This window comes from Phoca vitulina, unplaced genomic scaffold (assembly GCF_004348235.1).
Source record: "Phoca vitulina isolate PV1807 unplaced genomic scaffold, GSC_HSeal_1.0 scaffold2, whole genome shotgun sequence".
Classification (NCBI taxonomy): domain Eukaryota; kingdom Metazoa; phylum Chordata; class Mammalia; order Carnivora; family Phocidae; genus Phoca; species Phoca vitulina.
The window spans coordinates 74196354-74213382 of record NW_022589705.1 but is presented as its reverse complement, the minus strand read 5'-3'; the positions used below and the strand labels follow the sequence as shown (position 1 = coordinate 74213382).

Genomic DNA, 17029 nt, shown 5'->3' with positions numbered 1-17029 from the left:
ATGAGGAATTCTTAATCTCAGGAAACTGAGGGTTGCTGGAGTGGTGGGGGGTGGGAAGGATGGGGTGGCTGGGTGATAGACACTGGGGAGGGTTACGGTGAGCACTGTGAATTGTGTAAGACTGTTGAATCACAGACCCGGACCTCTGAAACAAATAATACATTATATGTTAAAAAAAAAAAAAGAAGATAGTAGGAAGGGAAAAATGAAGGGGGGGAAATTGGAGGGGGAGACGAACCATGAGAGACTATGGACTCTGAGAAACAAACTGAGGGTTCTAGAGGGGAAGGGGGTGGGGGGATGGGTTAGCTGATGATGAGTATTAAAGAGGGCACGTATTGAATGGAGCACGGGGTGTTATACACAAACAATGAATCATGGAACACTACATCAAAAACTAATGATGTAATGTATGGTGATTAACATAATAAAATTAAAAAAATAAATAAAATAAATAAAATAAAATAAAATAAAATGAAAATTTCCTGCAAAGAACTCCATGTCCAGATAGCTTCACTGGGGAATTATACTGAATATTTAAGGAATAAATAGTACCAATTCTACACAAACTTTTCCAGAAAATGAAGGAAGAGTAAAATCTTCTCAGCTCATTTTATAAGGCCAGCATTACTTTGATGTTAAAATCACAGGCTAATATCCCTCATGAACACAGATTCAAAATTCATAATAAAATTTTAGTAAATCGGGGCACCTGAGTGGCTCAGTCGGTTATGCATCTGCCTTCCGCTCAGGTCATGGGATCGAGCCCCGCATCGGGCTCTCAGCTCAGCAGAGAGCCTGCTTCTCCCTCTGCCTGCCACTCTGCCTATCTGTGCTCTCTCTCTATCTCTCTGTCAAATAAATAAATAAAATCTTTAAAAAAATTTTTTTCATAAATCAAATATAACAATATATAGAAAGGATAATATACCATGACTCAGTGTGGTTTATCTCAGGAATACAAGGTAATTTAACACTCAAAATCAATCAAGTTAGTCACCATGTTAACATACCGAAAACAAAAACCTATAGGATGTAAAAAAAAAAAAAGCATTTGACAAAATCCAGCATTTATTCCTGATATAAATTCACATCAACTAGGAACAGAAAAGTATACTTTCACCACTTTTATTCAACATTGTAGTAGACGTTCTAGCCAGTGCAATAAGCAAGAAAGAAATAACAGACATCCACACTGGAAAAGAAGTAGTAAAATGGTCTTTATTCACAGACAACGTGATTATAAATAGAGAAAATCTAATGGAATCTGCAAAAAAAGCTACTGCAATGAATAAGTGAATTTAGCAAGGTTTCAGGATACAGGATCAATATACAAAAAGTAACTGTATTTATATACACTAGCAACAAACAGAGACTGAATTTTTTTTTTAAACCGCTTCTTTTGGCGGGCATTTTAAAAACTGAATTTTTATTTATTTTAACATTTTTTAAAAGATTTTATTTATTTGTCAGAGAGAGAGCACAAGCATGGGGAGTGGCAGGTAGAGGGAGAAGCAGGCTCCTGCTGAGCAAGGAGCCCGATGCGGGACTCGATCCCAGAACCCCAGGATCATGACCTGAGCCAAAGGCAGACACCTAACCGACTGAGCCACCCAGGCGTCCCATAAAAACTGAATTTTTAAAATGCCAATTATAATAGCACCAAAAATATGAAATACTGAGGGATAAATGTGACAAAATATGTGCCAGATCTGTAGCCTGAAAAGTACAACACATTGCTGAGAGAAATTAAGGATGATGTAAATAAAAGGAAAGATATACTGTATTCACGGATAGGTAGACTCACTATTATTATTAGGCTATCAATTCTCCCCAAATTGAGCTACAGCCCCAACATAATCCCAATCAAAATCCCAGAAGGCTTTTTAAAAATAAATTGACAAGATGACTCTAAAATTTATATGGAAATATAAAGGACCTAGAATAGCCAAAAAATGTCTGATAACAAAGAACAAAGTTGTAAGATTTACATTATCTGAATTAAAGACTTATTACAAAGTTATCATTATGGGGGCACCTGGATGGCTCAGTTGGTTAAGTGGCTGCTTTCAGCTCAGGTCATGATCCCAGGGTCCTGGAATCGAGCCCCATATTGGGCTCCCTGCTTGGCGGGGAGCCTGCTTCTTCCTCTCCCTCTGCCATTCCCCCTGCTTGTGCCTATTCTCTCTCTCTCTCTCAAATAAATAAAATCTTTACCCAAAAAAAAAAAAAAACCCAAAGCTATCATTATCAAGACAGTGTAGTGTTAGGGCGCCTGGCTGGCTCAGTTGGTAGAGTATACGACTCTTGATTTATGGGTCTGAGTTCAAACCCCACACTGGGCTTAGAGTTTGCTCAAAAGAAAAAAAAAAAAAAGAGTGTAGTGTGTTGATATAGACAATATATCAATATAAACAAAACGATGGAAACAAATAGAGTCCAGAAATAGATTCATACACATACGGTAAACTGATTTTCAATAAAGGTGAAAAGCAATTCAGTGGAGAAAGCATAGAAAAAATATGGCACTAGCACAACTGGATATTCATATGGCAAAAAACAAAACAAAACCCTTCCATCCATAGCTCCCACCATGTACAAAAACATTCTGGACCTAAATTTAAAAACTTAAAACTATAAAACTTTTAGAAGAAAAGTTAGGAGAAAATCTTTCTAAAATACAATACCAAAAGCATGATCTATAAAGAAAAAAATTGATAAAACTGTCTGGACACCATCAAAATTAACATCTGCTTTTCAAAAGACACTGCCAAGAGAATGAAAAGACAAGCCACAGATTGAGAGAATATTTACAAATCAAATAGTTGATAAACGACTTATATGCAGAATATATATGTAAGAGAATAACCCAGTTTTTTTAAATGGGGAAAAATATAAACAGACACTTTACCAAAAAATATAGGAAAGGCAAATAAGCACATGAAAAGATGTTCCACATCATTAGTCATGAAGAAAATGCAAAGAAAAACCACAATGAGCTACTATTACACACCTATTAAAATGTCCCAAACTAGACTCACTATACAAAGTTTTGGTGAGAATGTGGAACACCTAGAACTTTCACAGGTTACTAATGGGAATGTAAAATGGTACAACTGTTTGGAAAAAACAGTTTGGAGGTTTCTTATAATACTAAATGTATACCTACAATATGACCCAGCCATTCCACTCCCAGGTATCCAAGAGAAATTAAAGCATATCCCCATACAAAAACTTTTACATAGACGTTTCTAACAGTTTTATATGTAGCCAAAAATCCAGAAACAATCCAAACACCCATCAACAGGTGAATAGATAAATGATATATCCATACAGTGGAATACTATTCAGCAATAAAAGGGAACCAACTACATTACATACTACGTAGTATGTAACACACACTACAACAAAGATGAACATCAAAACATTATGTTAAGTGAAAGAAGCCAGACTCAAAAGACTATGTATTACCTAGTTCCATTTATATGAAAAGTCCAGACAAGGCAAATTTACAGACAGAGCCCATTAGAGGATACCTGGGGCTGGGAGTGAGAGTAGGGATGGCACAAGGGAAGTTTTTGGGGTGATAGAAATGTTAACAAACTGGATTGTGGGGATAATACACAACTCTATACTTAATAAAATCACTGAATTGTATGCTTAAAAGGAGTGAGTTTTGGGGCGCCTGGGTGGCTCAGTCGTTGGGCGTCTGCCTTCAGCTCAGGTCATGATTCCAGGTCCTGGGATCGAGCCCCGCATCGGGCTCCCTGCTCCGCGGGAAGCCTGCTTCTCCCTCCCCCGCTCCCCCTGTTTGTATTCTCTCTCTCGCTGTGTCTCTCTCTGTCAAATAAATAAAAAAATCTTAAAAAAAAAAAAAAAAAAAGGAGTTTTATGGTATAGAAATTATACCTCAATAGAGTTGTTAAAAAGAAGAGTACATAATGTATGATTCCATTTATTTAAAAATTCTAGAAAATCTATAATAAGCTAAAGCAGATTAGTGGCTGCCTAGGGATAAGGGAGGGAGTAGGAAGGACAGATTATAAAGGGACAGGAGGAAACTCTGGGGGTAATGGATATGTTCATTAACTTTTTTTGTGGTGAGGGTTTTATGGGTACATATACGTTAAAACACATCAAATTGTACACTTTAAACATGTACATACAGTTTATGATATGTCAATTACACTTCAATAAAGCAGTTTTTTTAGAAGTATGGTCTCCATAGAAGAGCAAGCATTCGGTGTGGCTGGAGTGGAAAGCAGAGGGAGTAACAAAAGAGCTGTTCATATAACCAAAAATACATTTTTAATGGTTGCACAATTCCCACTTTCCCCTTATTAGACAAACTGCTTCCATTTTTTAATTAAATAAATAGCATCTCATCATTGTGTGTGAAGCTCTTTATTTAGGAATTGCTGCTTTAGAATAGATTCCCAGAAATAGAAGAAGAGTATAAATATTTTTAAGCAAGGCAGGCAGATTTTTATTTTTAAAGAAAAAATTTGGGGTGCCTGGGTGGCTCGGTCAGTTAAGCGTCTGCCTTCGGCTCAGGTCATGATCCCAGGGTCCTGGGATCAAGCCCCACGTTGGGCTCTCTACTCAGTGGGGAGCCTGCTTCTCCCTCTCCCACTCCCCCTACTTGTGCTCGCTCTGTCAAATAAATAAATAAAATCTTTTATAAAAATTTGTTTATTATTTATTATTATTATTAATTTTTAAAGAAGCAGGAAGAGGAGATATGGAGCAAACGATTTTACTTCAGAAACTACAAAGTAATAATGAAAATTTGTAGAGGATGATATAAAAGTTGAAACCTGGGTGAAATTTCCTTGGGCCATTTTTTCTGACACTTGACAGAAATCATAAAAACCGACCTAATTCCGAACTAACCATAAGTCATATAATCATGCCTCAGGTGTCTACACCTGTTTCATCTTCAAAGAAGCTTTATTCAGAATGATGCAAGGCTTCTATACACATTGTCTTTCTCCATCTCGCCATTTCTCCCTCCCTCCTTCTCCCGCTTCTTCCTTCTCCCTTCCTCCCAGCCCCACTTGGGGCTACCCTCTCCTAATCAAGCAAACCAACCCCGTGATTAACACCATAATTCAAGATGACCCGAAAAACCTCCATCACAAGCTACCGTTTTGAGAATCAGGAGCCTACAGGGCCCACACAGGATGTTCACACTTATCAGGGTCATATCATCACAGTCCAGGTAGGGGGCCCTCCTTGGTAATACACATGCTACCCAGGTGACTACTTAATACTAAAGAATGGTTCACAAAAATTGGACTTTCAACACATTTTCATTTGAGACACAACTGTATTAAAATAAAACAAAAACTACCATTGTCATTAACAAAAATCCTACTACAGTAAAGACAGTGTCTTCCTGCACCAGCAAAGCCAGTGGGGTTTAAAGACACATCCCAACCAGTTCTCAGCAACTGAAGCTGAGTCTGGACAACAGGACAGGGTTTATCTTTGTTAGTTACAAAATTATGTCTCCTCATAGTCTCCTTGCAGAAACTAAGGCCGCCATGAAGTCAGAAAGGTGGAGGGATGACAGGAGTGTTAGCTAAGAGATAGCTGGTTCTGAGACTTTGTTCCAACATGGCTCAAGTTGTGCCAGCTAGCAAGGCTCTGTTAACCAATCCACACCAAAACCTTCATCACCTCTTGCTTCTTAAGTTAGCAAAGCAGCCAACAAACACATTTTCAAATTCATTTCCCATAGTAAAAGCCAGATAAACAGATGAAAGAACCAGAATACTTAGGAGATTAGAGCAGAAAGTGAGCAGTTATGGGGGGAAAAGTAAGGAAAAGGTATTATAGTTCAGGCACTAATAACTGTGAGAAAGGAACAGTACAATTGCAGGGATTTCTGCACACCCACACACAACAAGGATGCAGGTTGCCCAGTTTTTCTCTCGATGCAATAAGCCAGTCATGTAAGGTTAGAATGGGGGAGTGGAGGGTTGGGGTGGTGGGGGCGCTTAGTGTATATACATGCGCACGGACGGTACCGGAAGGGCATTGGTCACCGAGGGGGAAGAAAGCCACACAAATTATCCAGGCCAGAAGGCTGGAAGGGGGCCTGGGGCTAAATAATTTTTGGTGAAAGTTATTAGCCTGTCTGCTGCTCAGATAACTGAGAATGAGGATCTGGGGAGAACTAGGCCCTGAGGAATTCCAAATATGTCAGGAAAGAAGAGAAGAATAAATGAACCCTCGGCAAAAATTTCACAAGTCTAAAGGATTACAGGAAAGATTTTAAAAAAACAAAAACAAAGTGATCAAGCAAAAAACCCTGAAAACCAAATCAAAAACATGGATGATGGGAAAGAGAAACTGGGTTTCTGTCCAGAGTTATGCAAGGCTCTTCTCTGTCACTGCCTACACCCCACATCTCTATCTGCAGCAAAGAGGTGCCCAAAGGCTCGACTCCTTTATCCTCTCAGTCATCTGTCCCACAGAAAGACACTGGCGTATAGGGGTGGAAATGCTGTGGTTGTCTGGAAACGGGGAGATGGTGGTGGCAGAGAAAGGAGCACCTCAGTCGTCCTAAAGCCAAACCTTACATGTGGGGATACCTAACTGCACCTTCATTTCCTGAGCTCAGAGAATAGTCCTCCTGCTTTCACAAAGCTGGACTGGCAGCCTGAATTGCCAGTGCCTGGACTGCAACAAGCCTTCCTGCTCCTCCTGCCAATAATTCAGAGGTTCGCACCATAGAAAGGATACAGTACTTAAACCAAGCAGTACAAGCCTCTCTTCTTTCAGCTGATAAAGGGGAATAAATTGGTGACGTTCCTTTCCAGTTTTGGAATTGCAAAAGGTCCATAATACCTGCTCTTAGATACAATATATGTATGTTTCCAAAGGAATGAAGAATGCTACTGATAACCCAATGCCTTTGCAGGATTGCAGGCCTCTCAGGCAAGACAAGAGCAATTTAGGGTATGATTTCTTACCACTTTGGATGCAGAGTAGCTTGACCTACCTTAGTGCAAACAGTACAAACTAAAAACTAGTACTGCTAGCCAGCCATCCCTCATTAGAAAGAGATCTGCAGTGTATACACTTCTTTCTCTCTCCCTAGCGCATTAAGCAGAAGTTTGAACTGCAAGTGCTCTCCTAAAAGAAATGCCTACCAGTTCATTATTCTGAATGCACAAGGTGGTTTTACCACCCTTACAGAGTTATCCATGGCCTTCAGGATAAGAATCAAGCTCCTAAAAGTGGCAATATAAAGTCAAACGTAATTTGTCTGGAACTGAAGACTTCACTTTGCCCTATTTTTTAACAGTGCTTGCAGTTCTCAGCAAGTGATGCCAATCCACATAATGCCTCAGTGCAACACTGCACAAAGGCCCCCTCCCATTCCTGGGGCTCATAATTCAAGTTCAATGTTCCTCCCCCCATGTCTACCCACTCTCCCTGTTAGACCATAAAACTCCAGATCCTGTTCACTAGTAGCAATTTATTGCCACTGTCCACTGCAGGTGAACAAGAAGAAAAAGAATTCCCCAGGCAACACAACCCCAGGATCCTCCTTCCAGGGTACACCTGAATTCTCTAAGGCCCAAATTTGAGTTACCACCATCTTCCAGGACACTGTCAGGCCTACATAAACCATATTTCTCATTTGACTGGTCTATTTCTCATTTTATTGCTCACGATTATCTGGAAGTGTGCTGGAACTGGCTCACCTGAGCTGGCTGTGCCCATGTCTCCCAACTCTCTATTCAGTGATTCATGTTGGCAGCTCCAAACTGATCACGGTGGTTTTATTTACACCGTGGGAACTGGCAACATCTACAACTCAGGACTTGTTTTGTTTTTGTTTGGTGGGGGGAGGGAATACCCAATTGTTAAACATTTACTACACCACAATATTTTCCCTAAATGACTTATACTTCCTCTCTGTGAGACCTAACTTCCTTTTCTTTCTCACCCAAAATTCCATTGAATCACCTAGAATTTCTCTTCCATGATCAAAAATCACCTAGATGCTCAGTCATTTCATGTTTTGTTGCCTATACCTCCTGCAGAACAGGCTACCGAATTTACGAGGTACAGTGCAAAATGAAAATGTGGGGTCCCTTGTTCAAAAAGTATTAAGAATTTCAAGACAATGGGAGCACCTGGGTGGCTCAGTCGGTTAAACGTCTGCCTTCAGCTCAGGTCATGATCCCGGGTCCTGGGATCGAGTCCTGCATCGGGCTCCCTGCTCAGCGGAGAGCCCACTTCTCCCTCTGCCCCTCACCCTGCTCATGCTCGCTCTCTCCCTCTCACTCAAATAATAAGTTTTTAAAAATCTTAAAAAAAAAAAAAAAAAGAATTTTAAGACAATGACAGCAGAGCATTAAACCAAGAACAGGGCCTTTCTAAGTGTCCGGACTTGTATAGCTACACAGGTCCCATGCCCATAAAGTGGTCCCTGACCCCCTATTCTTAACTGTGAGCGTGCCCTTCCCTGAGGATATTATTTCCCATGTAGCTCTGCAATCTGAGGGCTCCTTACTCTCCCATACTTCACGATTGAAGGTGGGTTCGTATTTTATTTGCTCCCCTCCCCAATGCCCTTTGCAGACCATTCCTCTTCTAGCTTTTCTGTAAAACCTCTCCCCTCTGCCATCTTGATGCACTTCAACTCTCACCACAGCTGGCCTCCTCCCCACTGCCTCACTCCTCCTCCTACTTTGATGAGGGCTTTGACATCTGGCTCTCAAAACTCCTCTTTACCCCAAGTCCCTGCCTAAAGAGTAATAGGGTTAAGCAGACAGACTATGGATAGAATCAGAATGCCTGGGTTCAAGTCCTGGTACTACCATATACTAGCTATTGCTGCCTTGGCCATGCTCCTTAACCTCTCTTTTCCTGAGTTTCCTCGTTTATAAAATAGAGATGGTTAATAGTACTTCATAGGATTTCTTGTATAGATTAAGAGTTAAAACATGTCAAGGGTTCAGAACAGTACCTGGCACATAGTGAGTGCTCACTCAGTAAACATTAGCTATTGCTATCATCATCATCATCCTTAAAGTCTATCTCCGTGTCTACATGGATAACTCATGTAACATGTATTTTGAGCTTCCTGAGTTCTTTGAGCTCCTTGTCTCCAATTAATTCCTACTCTACTCTGCCTCAGCAACCCTCTTCCATAGCTACACCTAGCTCCTATAATCACCAGAACTTCTCCACCTCCAAAATCTTAAATTCAAATATCCCATCCCCTGAGGACTACTTCCAGTCTTCCAGAGCACACATTTAAATTGTGCCCCCTATATCTGCCTTCCATGATGGAAACCTCTGAATGCCAAACTCTATCATATCTCTGTCAGACCCTCCCACATCTGCCTCTTCTTATAGTCTCTCCTTAATCCACTCTCTTGACAATAACTTCCAATTTCCACACCCCAATTTCTTCCTGCACAAGACTGGCAAAGTTCCAACCTTGGGTAAATCAAACTATCAGCCTTTTCTTGACAGGGTTGCCAAGAGCTACTGCGGAGACTCATGCGACTGCAGAGATAGGTACCACTGTTATAAATTCGTAATCTCCTTCATCAGTGCTACCACCAATCTATTTCCTTACTTGCTTGGCTGTCTCCTACCCTTCACAATGGCTGTTTCAGATCTTTATCACTCTCTCCAAACCTGATTTTCCTGCCCTACCTACCTGTGCCCACTCCATCTATCTCTGCTTCTACTCTCAGGAAATGATCTACCCCACTTCAGAAGAACAGGCATGTGACTAGAACCACCACAATTTCCTCCTACTAAACTATAAACCCACCTTAGCTACACCTATATTCACCCATCTCTCCTTTCCTATCATGATGAAGATGTCTCTCCTCCTGCTTAAGGCTAATCTTGATCCTCTGTGCTGGATTCTCACCCGCTTGCCCTGGAAGGCAGTGGTTCTCAATGTGTGCTTCTCAGACCAGCAGCACTGGCACTCTCCAGAACCGTGTTGTAAATGCAAATTCTCAGGCCCTACTCTAGACCTACTAACTCAGAAACTCTGGAATTGGGGCCCAGCAATCTGTTTGTAACAAGGCCTCCAGGTGATTCTGATGGATGCTGAAGTTTGAGAACCACTGCTCTAAGGAATGATTTGTTTATCCCCTTCCCCATATCTTCAAACCCTTTCTTTAGGGCAATGGTTCCCTTGCCTGAAGAGCCTCCTATCTGATTCCTCCACATACATTCTTGCCCCTCTCCAATCTATTCACCACACAGCAACATATCTGATCAAGTTATCCCCTGCTTAAAATTCTTTAATGACTTCTCACTGATCTGAAGATAAAAACCAGTACCTTAAGAAGGCCTCAAGGCTCTCCACAGCTCACAAGCCTCCTCTTTCACCTCTGGCTCACTTTGTCCAATAAGACCAGCCTCTCTCAACTTCCTGATCTTGCCATGCTCTACGGCACCCAACAAACCTTGAAATTGTTCTCTCTCTGCCTAAAATACTCTGCTTGCCTCTTTTCCAAACTCTTTCTATGTCAAGTCTCAACTTACAGTTTCTTTACTTAGGGTAAATCTTACCCCTTATTCTCAGTTAGGTCCCTTTTGGATGCTCTGATAGAACTCTGCACTTATCCTCTCAAATCCACATCAAACTTACAATTATTTAATTATTATAAATGTATTGTCTGTTTTTTGCCAGAGCATAAGCTCTGCTGGGGCAGAAATCATGTCTCTCTTGTTTACTATAATATCCCTAGTGCCTAGGGGCACCTGGGTGGCTCAGTCAGTTGGCAGATATTTATTGCACATTTACTATGTGCAAGGTATTATACTAAGCTAAGCACTAGGGATATTTTTTTTTTAAGATTTTTTAATTTTGTGTACATAACTCTACTAATGCAATAATTACACACTTGTGTCTGAGTCTCCATTAGACTGTCAACTCCCTGAGGGCATGGACCACATCTTGTTCACCTTTGTATCTCCAGGGCTTAGAAAAGGACCTCATGTTGACAATAGATGTCTAAATGTTTATGGGCATATTAAATCTAAGACTGTATCTCTAATTTTGCACTGAAAGGTTTTTTCCTAATATTAAATCTGGGGTCCAAAAAATAAAATAAAATAAAATAAAATAAAATAAAATAAAATTCTCAAAAAAAAAAATTAAATCTGGGTTCCAATTCTAGGTTTGTTATTCATTAGCTGCACAAACTGTTTGACCTCTTTGGACCTCGGTTTCCTCACTAGGGAAATGGGGCTGATAATACCAACTTGGAAATACTGCTATGGAAATTAAACAAAATGACACTGAACAACAAGTAGCACACATAGTGCCTGGCATGTAGTAGCATCCCTCCTCTGGCTTCAACTTGATAGAGACAACTAGGACAAAACAAATACAAAAATAAGTCACAGCAATCAAGGGAGGCTGAGCACAGAGTGAGTCACTCCTTTTAATCATTTGCCTAGGAAGATCAACAATGAAGAAACAAAATAAGCAGAATAAACTCTACTGGTGGTATCCCCTTGGCATATAAAGCTTGGTAAGGACTCACCGCAGAGACCTCTTGGCTGTGGCCACATCTGGCTCCCTAGCCCAGTAGGTCAGGTCTTAGTCTGTGCTGCCAGGAATGGCTACCTCGACTGGAATAGAAACTACCCCATAAGGACTATGTTTACACGTGGGAGATGAGGAAGAGGGAGGACAGCTTGAATGCAACTACATCTATCCAGTGTTTTGCAATCTGGCAGAAAATACTGCGGAATTGTTGGTGAAGACAGACACCACACAACTGCACTTACCTGTGGTCTAAGAACCACCTTAGACTAGATAATGAGCAGATTTCTGCTTTTACCAAAACAATGGTCAGACCTGCAGGCAGTGAACATCTCTGAGGTCCAATTATGCTTGTACATCTGGGCAGCACCCAGAAAGATGACACCAGGCAGCTTTATACATACACTCCTCAGCACTGAGTGCTGCCCACAAGCACCAACGTCACTGCTCATGTGTGCCAAATGTAAAAGCAGATTTAAGTTTCTCTGTTCCTTATTTATAATGTGCTTACCTCTGCGGAACCACTGGTATTCAGATAACCTACTTCCTTGGAGTCATTCATTTCAGAATGCTGTGTCACCATATGTGTAGTTACTTCTTCGCTGGGACTATCTCTCTTCCAAAGCTTCCTGGTTAAGCTCTGATGGTCCCTGGAAGATACAGTGGGTCTGAGTGGAGCTCTGGGTGGACTCTGTCTCCTCCAAGATGACCTGCTCCAACCTAGACCCAGAATATGTGGTACATCATCTTCAGGTGGAAAGCCCAAATCATCTGTAGTTTGGAATTTTTTAAAAAACACCAGCATGGAATTGGAAGAGTCTGTCCTAAAAGTGCGGCAGCTCTGGGGCCTGCTGCAATCTGTCTGAATGCACATTCCTTCTAACCACCAAAAGGCATGGCACGCAGGGTCCTGGCAGCAGGCAGCCCAACACAACTGGAGAGAGGGGGTTCCTTCAAGAAGCCGGAGGTGATTTTCTCCCCCAGATCTCAGGCCAACTCCAAATTCTGTCTTCGCCTGCTGGCACCTGCTCTCACTGGCATCTAAAAACAAGGAATGAAAACATTTTAAGATGTAATAAAAACAGACTACTGCTCTGTAAAGAGCCCTGAACACCAACATTTAAGGCTATTTTGAAGAGTGGTTTTTAAGAGGGTGGGAAAGCTGTCTAGTAAATGGAACAGAAGAAGCAAAATAGAGTGTTTTTTTGGCTCAGGATACTTCAGCTTATAGAAGTACTGCTCCACGGTTCATCACTGGTTCCCCTTCTCAATGAGTCCGTTCCACACAGACCTTTGATACAGAACTCCAGTTCATGAAACAGAAAAAACAAAACACCTATTCTGGTAGAAGCGTATGGAGGGATGGGGGGAGTCCCACCATTTGACCTTCCACTCACATCCTGGCATTTCTCAGGGTGTGTGACCACTATAGGACCAGAAGAACAGGTAGCAAAACTGGATGGAATAACTACCCCCCCCCACCCCCAAACTGGCAGCAACACAAACTGAGTACTCTTAACCTCTTCCAGGCTAAAGGTTCATCCGTTTTCTAACCAACTGTTTGCCAGAGTCAGGCAGTTTTGCACATCATGGTATCAGCCAGAGCAGTAGTCAGATTACCAAGAAGTTTAATCATGAGCTGGATTCTGCTAGAATGAACTTCCTACTGACAAGCCATGTCATGATAAGAAATAAAGGAACAGAAGTACAATAGTGACCTACTGTGGTTAACATAAATAACATGGTCCAAAATTCTAGCTAATGTTGCTTCTGGATAAACTCTTGGGCTATTGAATTACTTCAGGCATGGCATTAACTTTCCTGAAGTATTACCTCACTTCTGTTTTCTTAGATGTAGAAAAGTCAAAGCATGTTCTAAATGAAAGCTGTTATACAGAGTTCATTTTAAGGTCTTAGTTATAGAGGTATCTGCACCCAACTATGGTCAGGGTTATACAGGGTCAGGACCGGGGTGAGGCAAGATAGGTGCCTCAAGCACAAAATTTAAGGAGGTGCACACTCTCAGAGTCATGCAAGTACAGAGTTGGCTTACCCAAACTTGAGAGCGAGTGCCTCCTTAAATTTTGTGCCCTAGGTGTTCTTTCTTCACCCTAGCCCTGGCCCTGGGGTTAGAACATAAAATATGTTTTAAAATTACATACAGAAAATATGCAGTAGAATCAAAACACTGAGGACATGGATAATCATGTCTGCATGTACACAGAACTGAAAGGGGGCTCTGACTAACCAAAGCAACAATGTGATAATCAGTGAAAGCCAACCTGACTCCCAGGAAATATTTATAAAATGTCCAGCAGACTAAATGTGGACACCAGTCAAATGAGAGAGAAGAGGAAAATAAAGGCAGGCTTCTGGATTACTGAGCAGGGGCTGTGGAAGCCAATCTGCCATTGTTCATTAAAAGAAAAGAGAGAGACATTGGCACGGACCTAACATCAGACAAGGCAATTTAGAAACCTAGAAAAAATAGAACTTCCTTAAGAAAAATGAAGAAATAGCAACTACGAAAAAAAAATGAAGCTACCAAGAGCTACAGAAATACCCCTCATATCCTCATCCACCTTCCTACACAGTCACCAATGGTATGAATCTTGGTAACAGCTGAGTATACAGACTGTGTTGAAATCAATAAATGGTTACATCAGTGACTACTGTCAGCCACCTTTACATCAACTTTCCATCATTCTTCGCAGAATAATTCTCTCACATTTAACATAGTGAAGAGGTCCACACAGATGAAAATAACCTGCACCTTTCTGTAAGCCACTATTTTATTTAATTTTTAAAATGTACCATGACATCCACTTTTGCCCCTGCAGAAGAAATTGCCATGGGACTTGCCCTCCCACCATGAGCAACTAGAAAACTAGACTATATGAAACAATGTTTTTAGACAATGAACAACAGGTGGTCTAGGGCTGTGAGCCCAAAGAGGAAGGAAACAAACAGGTAAGCCCTATGACCACCCTGGCTTTCTGTATGGAAGCGTGCTCCAGACAGTGGCACGGGGAAGGAGAGCCCGAGCAGACTAGGGCAGACTTGCTGAGTCGAGGAAACAGAGTTTAAGGTGACTATGATACCTAGAATTTTGGAATAAACGACCAGAAAGGAGGAAGCGACACAGAGAAAGAGCTCCCATTATCTGGATAATGGTCCCTTTCAATCTTTGACTGAATACTAATTTACCCCAAGTATAGGTTGAGACGACATGAGGGAAATTAGAAAATATTTTGAACTGAATGAAAATGAAAACATAACATATAAAAATTCATGGGATGCAGTTAAAATCAGTGTTTAGAGGGGCATTTATAGGTTTAAATGCTTATTTTAGAAAATAAAAAAAGTCTAAAATCGATGACCTAGAGAGACACACAGGGAGAAGGCCATGTGATGACAGAGGCAGAGACTGGAGCAATACAGCTATAAGCTAAAGAACACCAACGACTGACAGTGACCATCAGATACTAAGAAGAGTCAAGGAAGTGTTCTACCCAGAGTCTCAGAAGGTACCAACCCTTTATTTTGGACTTCTAGACTCAGGAACCATTGGCTTATCAGGATTTTCTGCCCTTACCTAAGAGAACAGTTAAGGAGACCGAGGGCTCCAAGACTACCAAGAGTACACATGCAGGGATCACTGACATTTAGGCATGCGGCTGCGACCTTTACCCAGACTGAATGGAGACACCTGGACACATTCAGTGGACATGCACAGGGATGTGATGCTGGAAAACCATGGGCATCTGAGGGGCTTCTCTTTTTCAAACCAAAATTAATTGCCCAACTGGCGCAAGGGGTAGAGCCCTGGATGGAGGTGTGAAAAGCTCTGCCAGGTGCCTGTACAGTCTAGGAGTACTGGTTTGAAACAAAGGCATCAGTCCTAAAGCAAAATATTTCTGAAGGATCAGCTCCAGAAGAGTGAACATAAGGTGTCATCGTTGATACAGGCCTGGAATGGGAGAACAGAAGTTCCACAGAGAAGCAGCACTGTAATGTGGCAAAATCTTTAAATATAATTCCTCCTTTATTAGCCATCAGAAAAATCTTACAGGTGAGATAACCCATTAATGTAAAGAATGTGGGATAGCCTTTATGAACAGCTCATTTCCTTTAAATCATCACAAAATTCACATAAGCGAACAACCTTATAGATGTACTCAATGTGGAAATTTCTCAAGAAGGACTCAACAATTATTATCAGAGAATTCATTGTAGAGAGAAACCCCATCAATGCAATGAATGTGGAAAAGCTTTCAAAAAGAACTCTATCCTTTTAAGTCATCCGAGAATTCATACCAGTCAGAAACCCTAAATATGTAAAGACTGGGAAAAGCCTTTGCTCAGAACCCAGCCCTTACTCATCATGAGAATACACAGTGGAGAAGAGCCTTTTAAATGTAATGAATGTGGAAAAGCTTTCAGGGATAACTCAATTGTGGTGGAACAACATCAGAAACTCCATACTGGTGAGAAACTATATTGGTGTAATGAACGTGAAAAAGCCTTTAGGAAGAGCTCAACCCTTATTAGTCATCAAAGAAGACAAACAGGAGGGGCGCCTATGTGGCTCAGTCCGTTAAGCGACCAAATCCTGATTTCAGCTCAGGTCATGATCTCAGGGTTGTGAGACTGAGCCCCGCATCAGGCTCCACTGTGGAGCCTGCTTAAGATTCTCTCTCTTCCTCTGCCCCTCCCCTGCCTCTAAAAAAAGAATACATATAGGAGAGAAACCCTATCACTGAAATAAATGTGGAGAATCTTTCAGGTATATATTGTTTGCTGGACATCAGAAAACTCACAGTGAAAATAAACCCTGTTGGTGTAAATGACTGTGGGAAAGCCTTTGTGAAGAGCTTATTGGATATGAGAGAATTCACACTGAACAAAAATCCTATCACTGCAAGAAATATAGGAAAGTCTTCAGGCACAGCTCCAGCCTTGCTGAACATCAGAGAATCCATATAGAGGAAAACCTCAGAAACGTAATGAATGTGGGAAGACTTTTCCCAAAGAAAATTCATAACAAAGAGCCACCAAATATAGTTAGTGTGGTAAATCACACAGAAAGAGTTTATTCCTTCGAGCATCAAAGAGAAGACATTCAATAAATTATACATTTAACAAAAATATTCTGTGCACCTCTACGCCAAAGAACTTCTCACCTGTGAAGATTTCATTATAGTATGGTTTGTACTGGTGAAATAATGGAAAAACTTAAATGTCGACCAATACAGAAATAGTATAGAATACTATGCAGCAACTGAAAACAATGAGGTAGAATTGTATATACAGCAATAGAAACAGCCCCATGAGGGGTGCTGGGGTGGCTCAGTCAGTTAAGCAGCCAGCTTTTGATTTCAGCTCAGGTCATGATCTCAGGGTCCTGAGATCAAGCCCCACATTGGGCTCCACACTCAGCCGGGAGTCTGCTTGAGGATTCTTTCTCTATCTCCCTCTTCCTCT

General features: G+C 41.2%; 1 protein-coding gene across 4 annotated transcripts in view; it reads right to left on the bottom strand.

The window, feature by feature from the left end:
- The window catches only part of KIAA0319L (KIAA0319 like), a 95544-nt gene that overhangs the window by 54399 nt on the left and 24116 nt on the right, over window positions 1-17029 (bottom strand). For all 4 annotated transcript variants that reach the window (XM_032388030.1, XM_032388036.1, XM_032388013.1 and 1 more), the window contains exon 3: window positions 12057-12586. In XM_032388030.1, the coding sequence (XP_032243921.1) occupies window positions 12057-12586 (530 nt within the window). The remainder of the gene's footprint in view (window positions 1-12056; window positions 12587-17029) is intronic.